General features: G+C 38.9%; 1 protein-coding gene across 1 annotated transcript in view; it reads left to right on the forward strand.

Annotated features, from left to right (window-relative positions):
- Positions 1–983: 983 nt before the first annotated feature.
- The window catches only part of ARHGAP18 (Rho GTPase activating protein 18), a 37,075-nt gene continuing 20,934 nt past the window's right edge, over positions 984–17,124 (forward strand). The window contains exons 1-5 of the mRNA XM_010179938.1: positions 984–1,176; positions 3,449–3,684; positions 6,403–6,475; positions 12,029–12,198; positions 14,388–14,553. Coding sequence (XP_010178240.1) covers positions 999–1,176; positions 3,449–3,684; positions 6,403–6,475; positions 12,029–12,198; positions 14,388–14,553 — 823 coding nt within the window. The 5' untranslated portion in view covers positions 984–998. The remainder of the gene's footprint in view (positions 1,177–3,448; positions 3,685–6,402; positions 6,476–12,028; positions 12,199–14,387; positions 14,554–17,124) is intronic.

A 17,124-nucleotide genomic window follows, 5' to 3' on the forward strand; every position in this document is an offset into this window, starting at 1 on the left:
AGATCATCTTGTCTGATCTGCCTCCCATTCAAAGTGGGGCCTACTCTGTAGTTAGATGAGGTTGCTACTCATGTAATCTGTGTCTTCTTTCTGATACTCTGAATCAGTTTGTGGCTTTTGATTTGGTATATTCGACTGTGGGGATGACCTGTAACTTCAGTGACATCACTATAACCTTTGCACTATTTAAGAGAAATTCTTTGCTAGGTCAGTGCTAATTTTTGCCAGCGACTTAATGAGGTCAGGATGAGACCTAAAGGTTTCAGTGTGTTGGTTTCTTTTTTCTAGTTGCAGCTATACTTAAGATGAAAGATCCCTTTTGAAAACCTTAGCAACGTGTATTTGTTGGGGTGAACTAAAAGCTAGTAACATCAAATTACAGAAATGGTAAGCTTTCAGTCAAAGAGGAAGCAAGATGGAATCAAATAGGGGCCTTTATTAAATGTTTGGATTCATCAGCTTACTTAACAAACTGCAACTTCAGTAATTCTACTTTGTCCTTTCCTAGCTATAATTAAGGTTGTAGATACCAGACTAAACATTTATAAAAAATAAAAGCAGAATAGCAAAGGAAAAAAAGTAGAGGTACTGTCAAATTATAAGAATTTGCCCAGGCAGAAAGGAATTTTTGAAAAATTCTTTATGAACAGTGATGCTGGGAAGATACATGACATGAAATCTGTGCAACTGAGTGTTGTGAGTTGAACTAGGAGGTTTGGTGTAACTAGGATCACTAGAACTTGGATTCATTATTTGCTTTTTAATACAGACTCATTTCAGATTGGGAGATAGATATCCCAGAAATGTTAAATCAAAATATATTCCTGATAATAAAAGTAATTTTTAGTATCTTAGTTTGCTTGGTGACAGTAGTTTTCTTTGATATACAACTCATTGCTAACTGACTTCACAGATATTAATATATCCTGTATCTTAAAATGCTGACCAAGAATTGCTCTTTGGTTTATGTTTATAGCCGTCGGTCTGGCCAGTATACGATGAACCATGACCATTCCAAGAAGACCCCCGATGGAGCATCGTTTGACCGCTCAGGATCTCAGGACTCTTTGGATGAACTGTCTATGGATGACTACTGGAAAGAACTTGAAAACATCCATGAAACCAGAGGAAGTAATCATGAGGAACGAGTAGCACTTGTAGTGAAAGAGCCAGATGGTAAGGAAATCTGTGCTTGTGAATGATCATCAGTTTGCTGATTTAAGGATTTTTCTTAAAGTCTTATTTCAAGAGACGGCACTCGCCAAGCACGCTTAAATCAAAAAGAGGTTCTCTGCTGAACATCCACTCTTGAAAATTCTGTTGCCTCCGGTGCATATCAGCAGAAACAGGCAGTGCCCTGGGAGAGAATTATATCAGAGATAAGAGGCTGGTTTTCCTTTAAACGGTATTTGCAGAACATCAGAATGGTGCCTGTACTTGCAAATCACAACAATCAAAGCTTTATTTGCAGTATACTGTTAAACTAACTTACTCTTTTGCTCTTTGTGTATGTTGTTCATTATTGTAGCTATTGTGGATAGAAACCTCACGCTTTAGAAGACAAGCCAATGATTAACCGGTTTAAGTTTAGTGAGTAACTTTCTACACTTGTAACTATTGTGACTGTTCAGTTGTATTATTTTGGTTTCGCAGCAGCTTCAATTATGGGCCACTCCTGAGGGTGTGATCATAGAAGTTGGGCCATTTCTTTTTTCTGATAGGATAAGAAAAATAAAGAGGAGTCATGTCCTTAATTCCACTCTTCTCTCAAAAATGGTTTTTTAACAGTGCAGTATCTGCCCCTCTCCCATTCTTATAAGAGGCTCACAGTCTCAATATATTAAAATGGTGAGCTTTGCATGTTGATATGGTTTCTACATGAGTGAGGAGAATGTGCTCCATTAGCTTTCAAAGGGATTTGCACTTCTGCCTCCCTAGGCATTTTGAAATATCACGGCTGTTTGCAAGTGCTCTGAAGTGGGTAGCAACATGGTCCCTGGAGAAGACAGCAAGGCTCCAAGCCTGTGTGCCTGGGGAGCAGGGCATCTGACAGAGCTGTGAGGCTTTCTCCAGAGCAGCAGAGCCCATCATTGTGCAGTACATGAGCCTTTTCTCTTGCCCCAGATCACTGATGCTGCTACATCTTCAGGCTCTGCACTCCAAACCCCACCATTTCCTTTTTTATTTATATATAGCCTCCTTCCCTCTATTTGCTGCTCCAGGTCTGACTCTGGCATGAAGCCAGAAGAAGTGGGTCAGCTCAGTTGGGTTGGTCAGCTAAAGCAGATGTTGCTCTGCCCCACATCTTGCCTGTATTATTTGGGTACAAGTACTGAATGTGTGGGACACTGCACGTGGGGCTTGCTAGAGAAGAAGCCATGTAAAAGCAAAGCAAGGGAGAGATGAGATACACCTTCCTCGCATCTGCTCTGGAGGATGGGTGTAGCCCTTCTTTCCAGCCCTAATAACAAAATCTGAGAGAGTTTTGTCAGAAGCTCAGGATTTGGCCACATAGCCATGGCAAAATTCATACTTAACATTTAGTGTCTGTTTTCTGAAGACTGTTAATAGGCAGTTCTCCACTTGGATGTGCACTGGGCGCTGTGGGAAACTGCAGTCAATAGCAAAGTTGACATGCCAGCTTTGGAGTACTGGAGATAGCTGATAAGTGAAAATGTTGCTTCAGTGTTTGAGAGGGTTGACATTCAGCACAATCTCAGCTGCTACAGACAGAACTTGGTGTTTTAAAGAAAGTATCATTAGAGAGATACAGGTTTCAGAAGCAGAAGTTTTGCCATTGGTGACAGTATTTAATAGTTTTCTCCTGTTTCATATGCGGTGATCTGTTAATAAAGGATACCTTATCAGCTGTAAGACTAAAGCAGCAATTGTTCTGTGGGCTGTCAGCAGGCTGGAAACCATGTTATAAGAATTGATTAAAAAATAACATTAAGGTGACTCCCGTAGCTCGGTTTGTCCCTATTAAATTGAGCTAGTGCAGAACTGTAAGATTAATGGATGAAGAAAAGAGGGCAGAACCATGTCAGTAAAGGAGCTAAAAAGATTGAGAATTGAACTAAAAATCAAAGAAGCAGCAATGATCAGAGGCTTTCAGACTTCCTCATACACATTTATATATAGGTACATTTATAAAATGGTATATGATCTAGTAGAAGTGTTGCAGATTGTTCTAAAGATCGCCCTATAGGAATCTGTATTGGATTAACTATTTTAAAAGCTTTGATAGAGTATGTTAACCCTTTTGAAACTCTTTAGAAGCAATAGCTTTTTTCCAAGTCATAATAGCGTAAGTAATTGTTCTTAATTGTGAATCCCCTTAGTAATTTCCCTGTAAACTTGCATTGAGTAGATCATGTTATTAAGATCCAGTGTGCTTAACAGTACTCGAAAGCCAACGGTTATGCCTTTTCCTCTTTGCCTTGCTCAGAGGGAGAACTGGAAGAAGAATGGCTGAAGGAGGCAGGTTTGTCAAATCTCTTTGGTGAGAGCTCTGGCGACTCCCTGGAAAGTGTGGTGTTTCTGTCCACGCTGACGCGAACCCAGAAGGCAGCGGTAGAAAAGCGAGTAGAGACGGTCACACAAACCATGAGAAAAAAAAACAAACATCACCAGATTCCTGATGTCAGAGATATCTTCAGGCTACAAAACGACTCAAAGGGAAAAGTAAGTTCCTGTCCGCCGTTTTGTTTGATTCTGGCAGAGAGAAGAGAGGGACATGTAGGGGTGGGGGAAGAGGAGAGGGATGCTCAGACACAAAAGGGGTATTTCCAGAAGATTTTTGTCTAGCTTTTCACTGATTTCCAAGAGAAAATCCAGTTTTAATGCAGATGCAGAACTCATGCAATTCTTCATGACAACAGTTATCCAAAGAGCTACCAAAAGCCCACTTTTATCTGTGAGTGGTAATGCCCTGCAGCCATCCTAAGGGTTCTGCCAGACAGGGGACAGACAGTATCTCTTAATTATTGATGCTTTTGTTAATTCCTTCTTTTTTGGGTTTTTTGTTTGTTTGTTTTGTTTTTAACAAAAAGAGACATCAACCTAACCTCCTCTATTTTCACTAGATCTTTATGCCTGTCAGATGGGGACTTAGATCCTGTACTAACTTCCAAGGCCTGTGTGTTTCATTAAGCTGTGTGTGGGAAGTTGCTCTTAAGGTTCCCAGATTTCTCTTGTGGTAATCAGAGGAGAGCGTTTCTCTTCCATATGCAGGAAAGGGGAAAGGGAAATGGAGACTATGATTAGAATTCCTCTTCTGTGGAGAAGCGTATGTGTCCCGTCTGCTCCCCCAATAGCAATGAGATCTTCAAGTGTAAAAAGACACTGACTTGATGGAAGTGCATGGCTGGCTTACCTGACCTCAGCCTCGTTCCTTGCTCTTGCTGCTGCTGCTGCCATTCAGTGCAATGGTAGCAATGGTGGAAAGCATGATGAATTTTGAGGGGATTTTAACTTCCTCAGTCTCCCAAAAGCTTCCTCTTCTTTGGCAACTCCTTTCAAATTCAGTAGAAGTGAAATGTAGTGGGGGACGTTTGTAAGCTCAAATGTCTATTCTGGAGGCACAACTTCCCTTTCGCTGCTCTGCTTTGCATGTGGTTGCAGAAGGGATATTAACTGCATAAAAGCTTCCTGGGATCTGATTTGGAATTGACTGCACCTAAAAATTACAAGATCTAATAGCAGAACGATTTAGGTAAAATTTCATACAGCTTAAAGGAGTATAATTTTCCTTTCAAGTGTGTTAAAATTTCAGTAAAGCACAAGAAATACTTATGTTCCTTTATTTAAGCTATACATTGTAATGCTTGAAAACCATATGTCACAGTGTTCAGTAGACTTCTGTGTCTCTTAAACTACATGTTTTGATATTGATGGTATCAGGGAGAAGTAATGCAAACAGACAAATGATTGTAGCCATTTAAGATGTATAAAACAGAATGCTAAATTATTTGTTAAATATAGAAATAACTGAAAAAAAGAATCCTTCCAAACCTGTCTCCTTGACTGATGTAAAATAATACAAGTGTAGGCCCTCAAACCTATACTGCATTCCTTTCTCCAAATCGAGATAATTATTCAGAAATCATTGCTTGTGGTTATTAATCTAATCTGTCACAGAAAGGCTGTAGTGAAATAGCTTCTACAACCTCCCTAGGTAACTTGTCTCAGTGCTTTGTTACTCTCCCATCATTAGAAAGCTTTTTATGTTACAAAGAACTGAAACCATCTGTAGCTGTATGAAGTCATTACAGTTTAATAATAACCTCTGAAAATCCTGTAACCTCCCTTCACCTGGAGGAAAGCAGGAGGAAAGGTAAAACAATAGTGTTGATGTTTTGCATCAACACAATTGTGTTGATGTTTCTACTAAATTTCTTGCCGTATTCCCAAAGAGAAGCTAGACTTTCGGTACCTTGACAGCCTCCCAGTCTGCTTCTACGATGTGAAACAGTAATGATTTTTCTGGGCAGTCATGCTATCTTCTTCCACATCTCAAGATCTCTGTTTTGTTTGGTTTGGTTTTTTTTTTTAGAAAAAAGTAAGTATACAGATTCGTGTTGTTAGGAGAATTCTTTAAAACTTGAATTTTTTTATCGGTAAGTATGAAGCTCTACAGTGCTTGAGTAAAATACAGTTAAAAATCCAGAGTGCTAATCTTTCATTGTTGATTTCAGTTGCCAAAAAGATAATAATATATGGGTAAAAACGTACATGGGTATATGCATACCTATATATGTATGATTATAGATATTCTACATGTTCTGCAATGTTTTTCTGTATAGTAGGTGTCATCCAGTTCATGGAATGTGACGAATCCTGAGATTGGGTAGTGTAGTATTGTAGAAAGGAGAAGATGATTCAGATCCTTTCCTATTTTGTTGTCTCTCCGAAATGCCCTAGTTTTGCTGTTGGGAATCTAAGCTGTAAACACAGATGTTAATGCCAGGCTACCCTGCAAAAAGGATGGGATTATTCTGTAGGGGGGGCGACCACATAAGATTTTGCAAGAAGAAAGAATTTGGGCTGAGTCAGTCAAAATGTCTCCTCCAGATTCCCTTTCCTTATCCTTTCCAGTGCAAACTATGGCTTCAGGTCAAAGACTACCTTTTCTTACTCTTTGCAGCTCTGGAAAATTAAGTCTTATACCGACTTAGCATTATAGGAAGAGAGAGAATGGACTTAATTACTTCTTTTTTAATTACCTAGATTTCAGATCCCCTTAGACTTTTGGAAAGAGTTTTCTACTGAAACACACAGGTGTGCTTCTGCGTACTCCTGAATTGCAGGAGAGTGTGTTTTAATCCTGTGTAGAGTCAAAGGAGTTTCTAAAACCATGCATTTGATTTTTACAGGCTTCCATGTTTATTTTTCCGTTTTTAGGTCTGTGATAGAAGTGAACCCTCAACTGTAAGAACAAGTGAAAATAAAAATGAAACACAAGATGGAACAAAAGGTAATGCCAGACAACTCTTTTTTTTTTTTTTTTTTCCTTCTCGTTTTGGTTTGTAGGCTTTCAACTACACAAGCTATTACATAGGTCCATATTTCAAGTAAATTTTCAGCAATAGAAAATGACATTCTTACAAGAAACCTCTTTTGGCCTGCTTTGTTGTGTAAAATGTTCACTTGTGTCCTTTGAGCCATCTGGGAAACTTTGTTTGTTACCAGCGATCATCTTTACAATCAAGTCATCTGGGAGAAGTCTCCTCTCGCAGCTTATGCTTCGGTCTTTCCTGATTCTTAATTTATCTGTTCTGTTTTATCTCTATTGTACAGTACAGGAAATGAAGCACTATACATAAGCTCATCAGTGCATACAAGAGAACAAAAACAAATGGACTATAAACATCCAAAAAAAGTGAGAACTGGCTATGTATCTGCCAGTTTCTGAGAGTAAAACAGAGATGGAAGAAAAAAGTTGTTTAACTTTTTAAGGAAATGGAAGGGATGTAGCATTCTGTGTGTGTAGAACTGGGTTGTGTTCAACAGTGCGTAATTACACAGGAGAGCTGCAGTACCCATGGAAGACCTTTCCTCTCACTGCTGGCTAGGACAGAGCATCGCAGAAGTCCTTAGCTGATTCCATGGTTTCTGTTCTGAGAGCATGAATTTTCATGAAAAACTTTGACAAAGCTTTTTGCTGTTCTTCAGGTCCAATAGTAAAAGGGTGGCTGCTCTGCATAATCTTATTTTTCTTCAAAGTAGGGATTATACCATGTCTGTAATACCACCATACCCGTCACTGTAGAGATCAAGATACTATTAACTGGCAGCCATTTAATCATTAAGGTACTGTGTTGCTATTCTGCACTGTTTCTATGTTCGTTTGTTTTTTTTTTTTCTTCTAGGAGCCTGGATAGCACATAGGTGTTATACTGAACCCTATAGCCACTTAAATAGGCAAACAGGCAGATCAAGTTCCTTACTGCAAGTTACTTAATCTGTAATTAGGTTTAGAAAACAGCAACAAACAATACAGGATGTGCATAGAAATTGAGGTGGGAGAGATGAACATAAACCAGCCCTGAATATCACCAAATCTGTGCATTTCCAGAAGTGCTGTTAATCCTTCCCTCTCTCACTCTCAGGAAACCTCACTCCAGTAAGAACAGTAAAAAATTGGGAGGACTACCAGACTGCTGGTTCAGCATAAGGGAAGGAAGAGATGCCTGGTGCTGTGTCAATAAACTGCACCATAGGATCCAGTGCTGGAAAATTACCAAGCAATTATTACTGAGTTTTTATCACATCTGGTTCTTTTTTTCTAGTGGCCCTGATGAACCCTTCAGAAATGGGAAGTTCTGAAAGGCAGATCCCATATGCTAGCTCTCCTCAGCACAGATTGCAATGTGGATGGCAAATGCAGCACAGATTGCAATGTGGATAGCAAATGCAGCTTGCTTACGTCCTGATACACTTCTGCTCTTGTCAGCGTGCTGAAGTGGGCTCTGCTCCCAAGATTGGAACAGGAAGAAAAAATCCATTCTATTTGCAGTCAAACCATGCAAGTTTGGTGGTGTTAAAAGCACCGCACCTGTTTCAGTGCTGTGCTGTGATCTCTCCTCCAGAATGATGAGCAAATTAGTGTTATACAAACAGCGAATGATTTTAAGGCAAAAAGTAAACAATGCCTGATATTTTAGAAACAGTAGATATTTATGAAATCCAAAGACAAAATGGAAACCCCCTTTTACAGAGTAGTACCAGTTTTACCTGAAATATTTCAGTATGGTCTGAGACATTATAAAAATATCCAAAGCTTAAATTGAGATGGTTTGAAACTGTTAAGAGTGGATGACTCTGGCCTTTTTCTAAAGGTAATGACTCTGTTCTTAACTTTGTATTTGAATGCTGCATTCCTAAGTGCTTCTGCCAGATTGAAGATGATAATGGTTTGATCTTAGAGCATACACCGGCTGTGTGAACCTGTGCTCACTCTTTTCTTGGCAGTCTGACACACCTTGTTTCTTGCCTAAACAATGTAAGCAGACTCAGAGCATAGTGTGAAACCATTATGCTTTTATTCTTTTATGCCTGATACTGCTCAATCAGAACAGTTTAATGAGTTCCTAAGATTTTTTTGTTGGTAGATGCATATTTTGAGTTTTTTTGGAAGGCCCCTCACTTACTAGCTTTAAGTGCCTCTGTTTCATGTAGGTACAGAACGTGTCTATAGGAAATGAAAAGAAAATTCAAAATCATATATTAAGCTGTCAAAAGACATTATCATATTAACAATCCAGAAGACTCACTAAAGATTTGCAAAGCTAGCAATACGTTCATCAGCTAGGAAAGGAAAGTAATTTTATTTGAATGTCCGTGTAAAAAAGTAAATATCCATGTTGGATGAGACATCTCAAGGAAAACCAAAAAGAATAAAGCAGATTAAAAAACTAACAACTTGCTTGCTTAAATGGGGGAGCAGCAAAAGTCAGCATACTGTGGCACTGCAGTTGTCCTTCTGAACACACAGGATTAGCTACAGTGGAAGAATATTAGAGAAAACCTCTGTAGAAGGACAGCCTCAAAGCGTAATGATCTGGCAGATGGATGAAAGAATTGTGTGTACTATGTGTAATGTGAGGGAAAAGAGCTGTAATGTTTGCTTCTTGGTAGGGAAAAATGCTGAAGTGTGGTTGTATTTTTTAGTTGAAGAGTTTGTTTCTGCTTTTCATTTTACTTGGTAAATGAGGAATCTATGGCTGGAGTAATAGAGTGTTAGTGACAAGATTACAAAATTCTTTGTTTTCTATTTAAAATCATCTATGAGTTGGCATTTTAGAGAAGTGCTTTGTCAATAAAAAAAAAAAGAAGAAGCCATTCTACCTTTCCAGTTATGAATTAAGATCTATCAGCATAGCTCCATCAGGGTGTACTCTAGATTCTCTAGCAAAACTAGGAAATAGCAAGGTTGATGCTTCGGATATTTCCGTGTCCTAATAAAAAGAAACTCAAAACATAATGCTCACCCCACTCCTGAAGAATTCCCATTATTTTATGTGATCTTTAGATAGCACCATGAGCTAAGATAAGGGTACAGGACTAATGTAAAGTACAGTTTCTACATCCTTATAGACAATATTTACATTTTTCTGTGTCACACTTGCATTTCTCTCATGAAATATCACATACGGTTGGCAGGCTGGCAGAGTACCAAAGCTGCTTCCTCTTACAGCTGCTTCCCAGTTAATGAATGCACGTCAACAAGATCAAGGCCATACCACCAGAAGAAACTCCCCACAACAGCAGCATTTCCAGACCTTTAAAATGTGCACAGCGTTGCCAAGAGATCTGCTTTACGCAGCACCTTCGTATGACCAGAGGAATGAAATAGGAGCTACTGCTTTATTGTTTGTTATCATCAGATCCTTCCCAGGCTGGTAGGAAGTATGTAGGTCACGTATAGGCCACATTAGCGTGACAAAAGTCTTGGGGAGACTGGGAACTGTTTTCCCTTAGTTCAGATGCATTAAACAGTTTACATGATGTATACAGATATACACACAGGGAGGCCAAAGATCGAAGCCAGAGATGAATTTGACCTTGGATATGTTTGGTTGCTGAGGTCTCATATATCTCTTTACCAAAAGGAGCAGCTCTAGTTTCAGGATCAGCTTAATCTTTAGCATATGCCCCAGGCGTCTTTTGGGGTCTATGTAAAGTGAGCAGATGCCTCTCTGGAAAGAGCAAGGGGTGAGTAGCACATGCAACAGGCAAAATTAAGAAGTGTTTTATTTTACTTCTCACAGCACTGCTTGGTTGTAAGTAGAGTCAAAGTGTTAACTCAAATCCTCCTTCTCTGGAAGTGTCTCCGCTATGGATCAGTAACATTGAAGTGCAAGTGCTTGCATGAAGCAGTGTGCCCTACTAGAGGGTGGCTGCGGTGGCTGCAGCCACTTGCCTTTCTGTCAGGTCCCCTGAGTCTGGCAACCCGAGGTAATTTGCAGGACTCACTCTATAGAATAACAAAGACTTGTTGTCTTTTTTTTTTCTTTTTTTTTTTTTGCATAGTCTTCTAATTAGATGCAGATATGATTCAGAAAAATTTTCAAGTTGGTGTGATTATTTTTTTTTAACTTGATGCTTCATATGTTGTTTGGGTTGCGTGCTTACAGCTCAGCTCTTTTGCAGACCACTGAAAGTATCAGTGTAGAGCAGCACTTCCCTGACGCCTTCTCTTCGTCAGCCTGTCTGCAGCCTTTCGCCTGGTTCAATGTCTAATGTTGCTGTAGCTGTAACTATTTTCTGGGAATATTTTTCTGGCTTGGTTTAACATAGTTATTCCAGGCCATACAAAAATTTCCAACAGCAGTGTAAAGAAATTAATGTATCATGTTACACAATATTCTTATACCATACAGTGCTCATGGGTCTCCTCAACTCATGTCCATTTCCATCCCACTTTTCCTGCACTTGTAGTATGTGAGCTTTAAACAGGCTGCAGTCTCCTGTGAGTCAGAGCCACTGTCAGAACCGTCGTTCTATTGAAATGAGCAGGATTGATTTTTTAATATTTGTGGTGGTTTTCAGAAAGTCTGAATTTCATCACAAATACTCGCAAGGTATTTGTAATGTCTTGTACAAGGAACCTAGTCCTGTATGTGTCCTTTAAGAAGTACCACATCACAAGAGAGATGGTGAAGAGATCAGAATCTTTCTCTGGCTAACTTGTCTTTGTGCTTTGTATTAAATAGCATTATTTACAATATAATTTTCCTCTTGCTTCTTTCATGATATAATTTAACTTCAGACTGAAGATCAATGGCTGATTTCCTATGAAATTAAATTACTTTTTTCTGAAAGCAGAACTGCCTTTCCCTTTTCTCTTTCTCTTTGTTAACAAAAAATGTTCTAAATTTGTCTAGTGTTTGATTCCTTTAAGGAACAAAGAAAGAGAAGTAAGACCATTGTTGTGTATTTAGTCCTTCCCTGTATCATGGAAACATATCCAAACAGTTTGCAGAAGTCCAGACTCTTCAGACTGAGGTGAGGACAGGAATGCTGGAACAGCAACATGATCTGTGTACTCCCAGTTATTCCCAGATGTTAATGCTTTGGATCATAGAGGAAACATTCCCTTTTGCTTTTGAAATTTTACCAGCAGAAAGAATTGCTGGTTTGGTTGCTGGGTGTTAGAGTCTTTGAGGCTGGAACATGTTTGATGGCAAGAAACTTCAGATGCCAAAGCTGTTTGGCTCTGGAAGATCCTGGGAATCTGCTGTTTGCTTGAGGTGGATTGCTTTATCCTTTCATGATAGATAAATAGGAAAAAACCCCCATGCTTTAGCAGGATTATTCAAGAAAAACTACAAAAGTTGAACCCTTGTAAGAAGCTAAAATTTCAACTGACAAAAATTGGTGACAAAAACTGACAGAAATTGGTGAATTTGCCACCAGAAAGTCCCTCGCACAGCATTAACATCTACTGGTTTTAAACTTACTCATGCACTAAGTTGTGCTCAGTTGCGGTGCTGTTGAATATTATGGTTTTTTACTCTGTTTTCAGGTCCAAAGTTCAGTCTTGGAACAGATGAGCAGAAGAGCCCTCTTGAAGATATGCCGTTTTCAGACACTGACATCAATTTGGAGATATCATTTGCAGAACAGGCAGCTAATATCAAAGACAGCTCAGTAGCCAAAATGTGCAAGGGTGGAGGGGGTGACACACTTCTCCCGGTAGGTGCTTCCTATTTATTGCTCTCATTCTTTGTTTTTACTAGTCATACTGTTTGAATTATGTTTATCTGATAGTAGGTGAATTATTCAGAAGAATGTTATCGGATCCAGCTTGATGGATATAGACCTTCTCAAGATAACTCATTTTTGGGAATAGTATTCTTAATAACATGAAAGTAACTACTTTTATGCCTGTTTATGTCATTATCTGTCTGGCAAAATGCACTCTATGTGTATGCAAAAATGGACTGGTAATACTAAGCTGGAATAGTGGCTTAGTGGTAGCTGTACACAAACTGTGTCCTTTTGTTTGTCCTATTTGTTTACAGCCCCTTTTCCTGTTATATGAGCTGAGATGCTTTATCTCTGTAATAAAAATCTCTTGTTGTCATCTGAAAAGGGTTGGTGGATGCCAGTGGGAACTTTGTGCAGTTATACAATGCAGATAGGTGAGGGTTGAGGATGAAGAACAGAATAGTCTATAAAAGTCTAAAGTCAAATTAAAGATTAGTTTGAGCTCAGTTTTACTTTCCAACTCTTAATGAAAAAAGGCTCATTTGGAATGAATCCAAAATCATGACAAAAGAAGATCCTCCAAGACATTTTGCTGTTGATCCTCAGGCATTTCTCAGGATCCCTCTCTACCTAACAATTCCCGAATGTGCAGTTATGTATGACTTGTAAACCAGTGACTGGTGAGAAAAATGTTTTTGTTTTTTTTTCCAACAGAATATGCAAACATGTCTGAGTAAACATGGTGTCTGAAGTAATAATGTTTCACAGTTCTTCAAACACTTAATTTAGATAAGAACATGTGCAGTTCTTCACATAGTAATTACACCATGTTTAAACATTATAAACCAGACACTAATGGATATTTAGAAATGGATTCTAAAGTGTTTGAGCTGTGTTTCTCTACTGCAGCCTATAACAAGGAAATAATAGCTATACTCCAACTTACTTCTATATATATGCATATATTAGCTGTACTTTTAGCTAGGCTTATGAAGGATTTCTCAAAGACATGGCTATGGGATTTTTCCTTCAGTGATGAAAGGAGTGGCAAAATGATGCAAAAATAAAGGAGTTACCTACTTAAATCTACAATTTGTATTTATTGCACCTTCCTCATTGGCAGCTATCTTTAAACATACATGTTTGCTTAGGTCACCAAAACCTCAAGGTGGGAAACTGACTATATATCTGCAATTGGTGAATGATGTTTATGTTTTGGTATGTGCCCTTGTAGTCGTGTACTATAACCACCAATTCATCTGTACTGCTGTTGGCTTAGTACAGTATGAGGAAATATTTCTGGAGTATAATATATCTTTCCAAATGGAAGAAAGTCTTGTCAATGTTTCAACCTGTACACTTTGTGTCAGGCACAGGCAAGAGTCTTACTTAGAAGCCTGCTGCTGAGAGATGGAGTTAAAAAGCTCTATGAGCTGGGAAGTCCCGCACCCTCTCAGCTCAGTTCCTCGTACTGGTCTGTGACTGCAGCTTCTGAGCACTTAGTGCAGTAGAAATGAGTCATAATTAAGGATCCCCTTTCCCTAAGGAGGAAATGCCTTTATTATTATTTATATGGCAGCCAAAAATGTTATTTTGTGTGCATAAGTGCAGAGAGATTTCTATGCCAATTGTATATGCATCGGATTGTTCATGGACAGTGATTTCCACCGTTTAAATTGCAAAATTATGCAGAAGATGGTGGTGTTGGGGGGTGGAAGGTGGTTACAAGCAGGACAAAGCCAGACTCTTCTTGGAGGTGCACAGTGAAAGGACAAGAGGCAAAGGACACAAGTGACTATAGGGGAAATTCTGTTTTACAAAGTAAAAAAGTCCCCATAAGAGCATTAAGCATTGGAATGGGTGCCCACAGAGGTTATTGGGAGTTTTCAAAATTCAGTTGGACAATGCAACAAACAACCTGGTCAGACTTTGAATTTAGCCTTGCTTTGAGCAGACAGTTAAATTAGATGACCTCCAGAAGTCACTAGGAACCTAAATCCTCCTATGATTTTAGCCTCATCTGCTTTTCAACCTATTTGAGGGATTCTCCCATGATTTAGTCAGTAACAGCAGGCTACATGATGAAAGGTTGTGCCCTGAAGGAAGCACAGCCTTCGAGCTAAGTAATTTGTTATCACTTGGTTTATTCACTCTCTGCAAATCTCTGCTTTCAGAATTTCAGGCTGCCGAAGGACAAAACAGGTACCACGAAGATTGGTGACCTGGCCCCTCAGGACATGAAGAAAGTCTATTCTTTAGCACTGATTGAATTAACTGCTCTCTATGACATACTTGGGACAGAATTCAAGCAGCAAAAAGCTGTAAAAATCAAAACCAAAGGTGAGTTGCTGTTTCATATTCTTCATGATTTTCCAGCAGAACATTTATATTAGTATTAAAATAGTAACATAGGTCCTGAGCAACATTTAATTGTATGCCTTAACTCAAGACACTTTAAGCAAGGTCATGCACATAGTCACTCCAGCTATGAGACCTTGCTCTTTGTCTAAAGTTAAAACTCGAGGCAGTCACTGAGCAGATGAACTAAGGAGTGAAGAAAGGGTAATATCTTAGTAGCATGCTTTGCAGGAAGAATTGCTTCACAGAAGTTTGTGTGTGCTAGTATATTCCCTGGGATGGCATGTGTTTGTGCTCCTTGTGGGTATTCTTTTCCCGCTTTCCTGAAAGTAGGTACAGTGCTACAGTTGGACTCATTGATCTTAAAGGTCTTTTCCAACCTAAATGATTCTGTGTTTCTACCTGACTTCTTTGCTTTCATTGCCCGTGGCTGGTGCTGCTGGGAGTCTTTGTCACCTGCTTTTCCTCTTCTGTCTGGTACAGACTTTCCTGTGTCACACAGGCCTTGCCCATCCAGTATTTACACAGGCTCTTATGCAATTTTTATGCTGAATTGCATAATGTTAAGTGGAAGATTTGGGCTGTTGAGAGGATGTGGAGACAGCTGCAATGCTTCATTTTGCTCTGTGAGCCATTGGAGCACATGTATAATCACAGTGCTTTTCTTGGGAATGTAGGACACACAGAAACCAATTTCAAGATGCTAGAGGTTTTCAGTGCTTTGTTTGTTTTCTGTATTTCTGGCTTCTGCTAAATCCTTTACAAGAGTTTGAAATGTATTACCAGTTAATCACAAGCCTGCTTTGGCCAAAACCCTGTTGTTGTCAAGGTTCAGTGAATGTGACAGTGCAATAGCTCACTTTAAATAATTGAAAGCAACAGAGAGGGTTGAGAGATATACAGCAAGGTACAATAGATTCTTCAGAATATGCTCTTTGCACTACAGTAGTAGAAATTGACATTTTAAATGCAAAAGGCATACACAGAAACATCTATGAGACCTTGATCCTTTAAATGGATTTTCTTCTTGCAGAAGGGCTTGTGCCTTCATTAATTAACAGAGGCAAAACACTTTCTTCTTTTATATTTTGGGTCTTAGTTTTAATTGATTCTTCTTACCAAATTTATTGTTAATTGAATTTCACTCATAGCATTATTATCTGAATGACAAGCAATCATGAAAAACATTGAATTGATAAAAAAATCTTTTGAAAGTTAAAAGATGGGCTAGACTATTGAAATGTGTAAGAAATAGAAAATGACATGTCACTCTTTCTGCCAAATGAATCTGCTTTTGCATTGTAATGCCTTCAGTGCCTTCTTGCTCTACCTGACCCTCATCGCTTCACTCCTGAAGTGTTGTTTGGCCAATTGATTCATGCAGCGGTGGATCTGTTGGCTGTTTCCCTTTGTGCTTGAGTATGTAAAGACGATGAAAGCATAATTCTTCTGGGAAATGCTGTGCTGTGCCCAGCCCTAACTTTCTATTGGCCTCCTACAGTTTGTTTCTCCAGTTTCATCTCAGTAGAAACTTTTGTTATTGACAAGATCTTCAAGGTGATAGAACTATGACGTACGGATATTGAGTGTATGTCCAAGTCCCTACACATTTTATACAAGAGCTCCCTGATTTGGCTCTGAAGCTGTTGCTTCTTTGACATATATCACATTCCCTCAAGTGCTGACATCTTTTTAGTCATCACAGCTGTTCTGTGCTCAATATTGGCATGGCATCATACCAAGCAGGAGTTTTTAGCTACAGGTAATGTTATATGCTGCTTCAGAAAAATTGCACATACAGCAGTTATCAGTACTTCAGACAGAGATGTTCTATGTCAGCAAATTTTGGGTTAGTTAATATAGCTCTTTTTAAATGGTCATTCACTTCTATTCAACTGGGCCATAAACAAATGGAAGTCCCATTTACTTGAAGGCTAAGGCTAGCTTTGCATCAGGGCTAGATTAACTGAGACTAGATTCCATTTTTTGTATTTACATTACCTCAGCACTGTTGGAAAGTACTTAACTGTACTTTTGCTTATATTAAAGATAATTAAAAAAGGGAAAACAGCTTTGGCGAGATGGTGGTCTTGCTATCCTGTCAGCGTTGTATAATCCAAAAGCACAGGGGTTGAAAAGCTCTTCTTTCAAAACCCTTATAGACAGAAGTGTTCAGAGTAACTCTGGGTGATAATTACATCTGTCTCATTTTAGTAGCCAAATTTCTGCATATTTTACTCATGCTATTTGCATCTTAACTATAATAGCGTGCATTGAGTGGTGAAGATCTGCATTGCAGGGTCATCATCACACCCATTCTGCAAACCAAAACCATGCAGACGGTCCATTTATGCACTTTACTTCACTGCTCTGCAAGATATGTGGATGGCAATTTGATGGCAAAAAAGTCAAGCCAGAAGTCTTCTGATTTATGGTTGAAGGAAGAGATGAATTAATCCTTTTACCCAGAATGCTTAGTGTAATAACTTGATTGATGAAGATATTCAGACACATTGAACAAAAGGTCAATAGCTCTGAATGTACTGAATAGGA

This window comes from Mesitornis unicolor, unplaced genomic scaffold (assembly GCF_000695765.1).
Source record: "Mesitornis unicolor isolate BGI_N332 unplaced genomic scaffold, ASM69576v1 scaffold1632, whole genome shotgun sequence".
NCBI classification, from domain to species: domain Eukaryota; kingdom Metazoa; phylum Chordata; class Aves; order Mesitornithiformes; family Mesitornithidae; genus Mesitornis; species Mesitornis unicolor.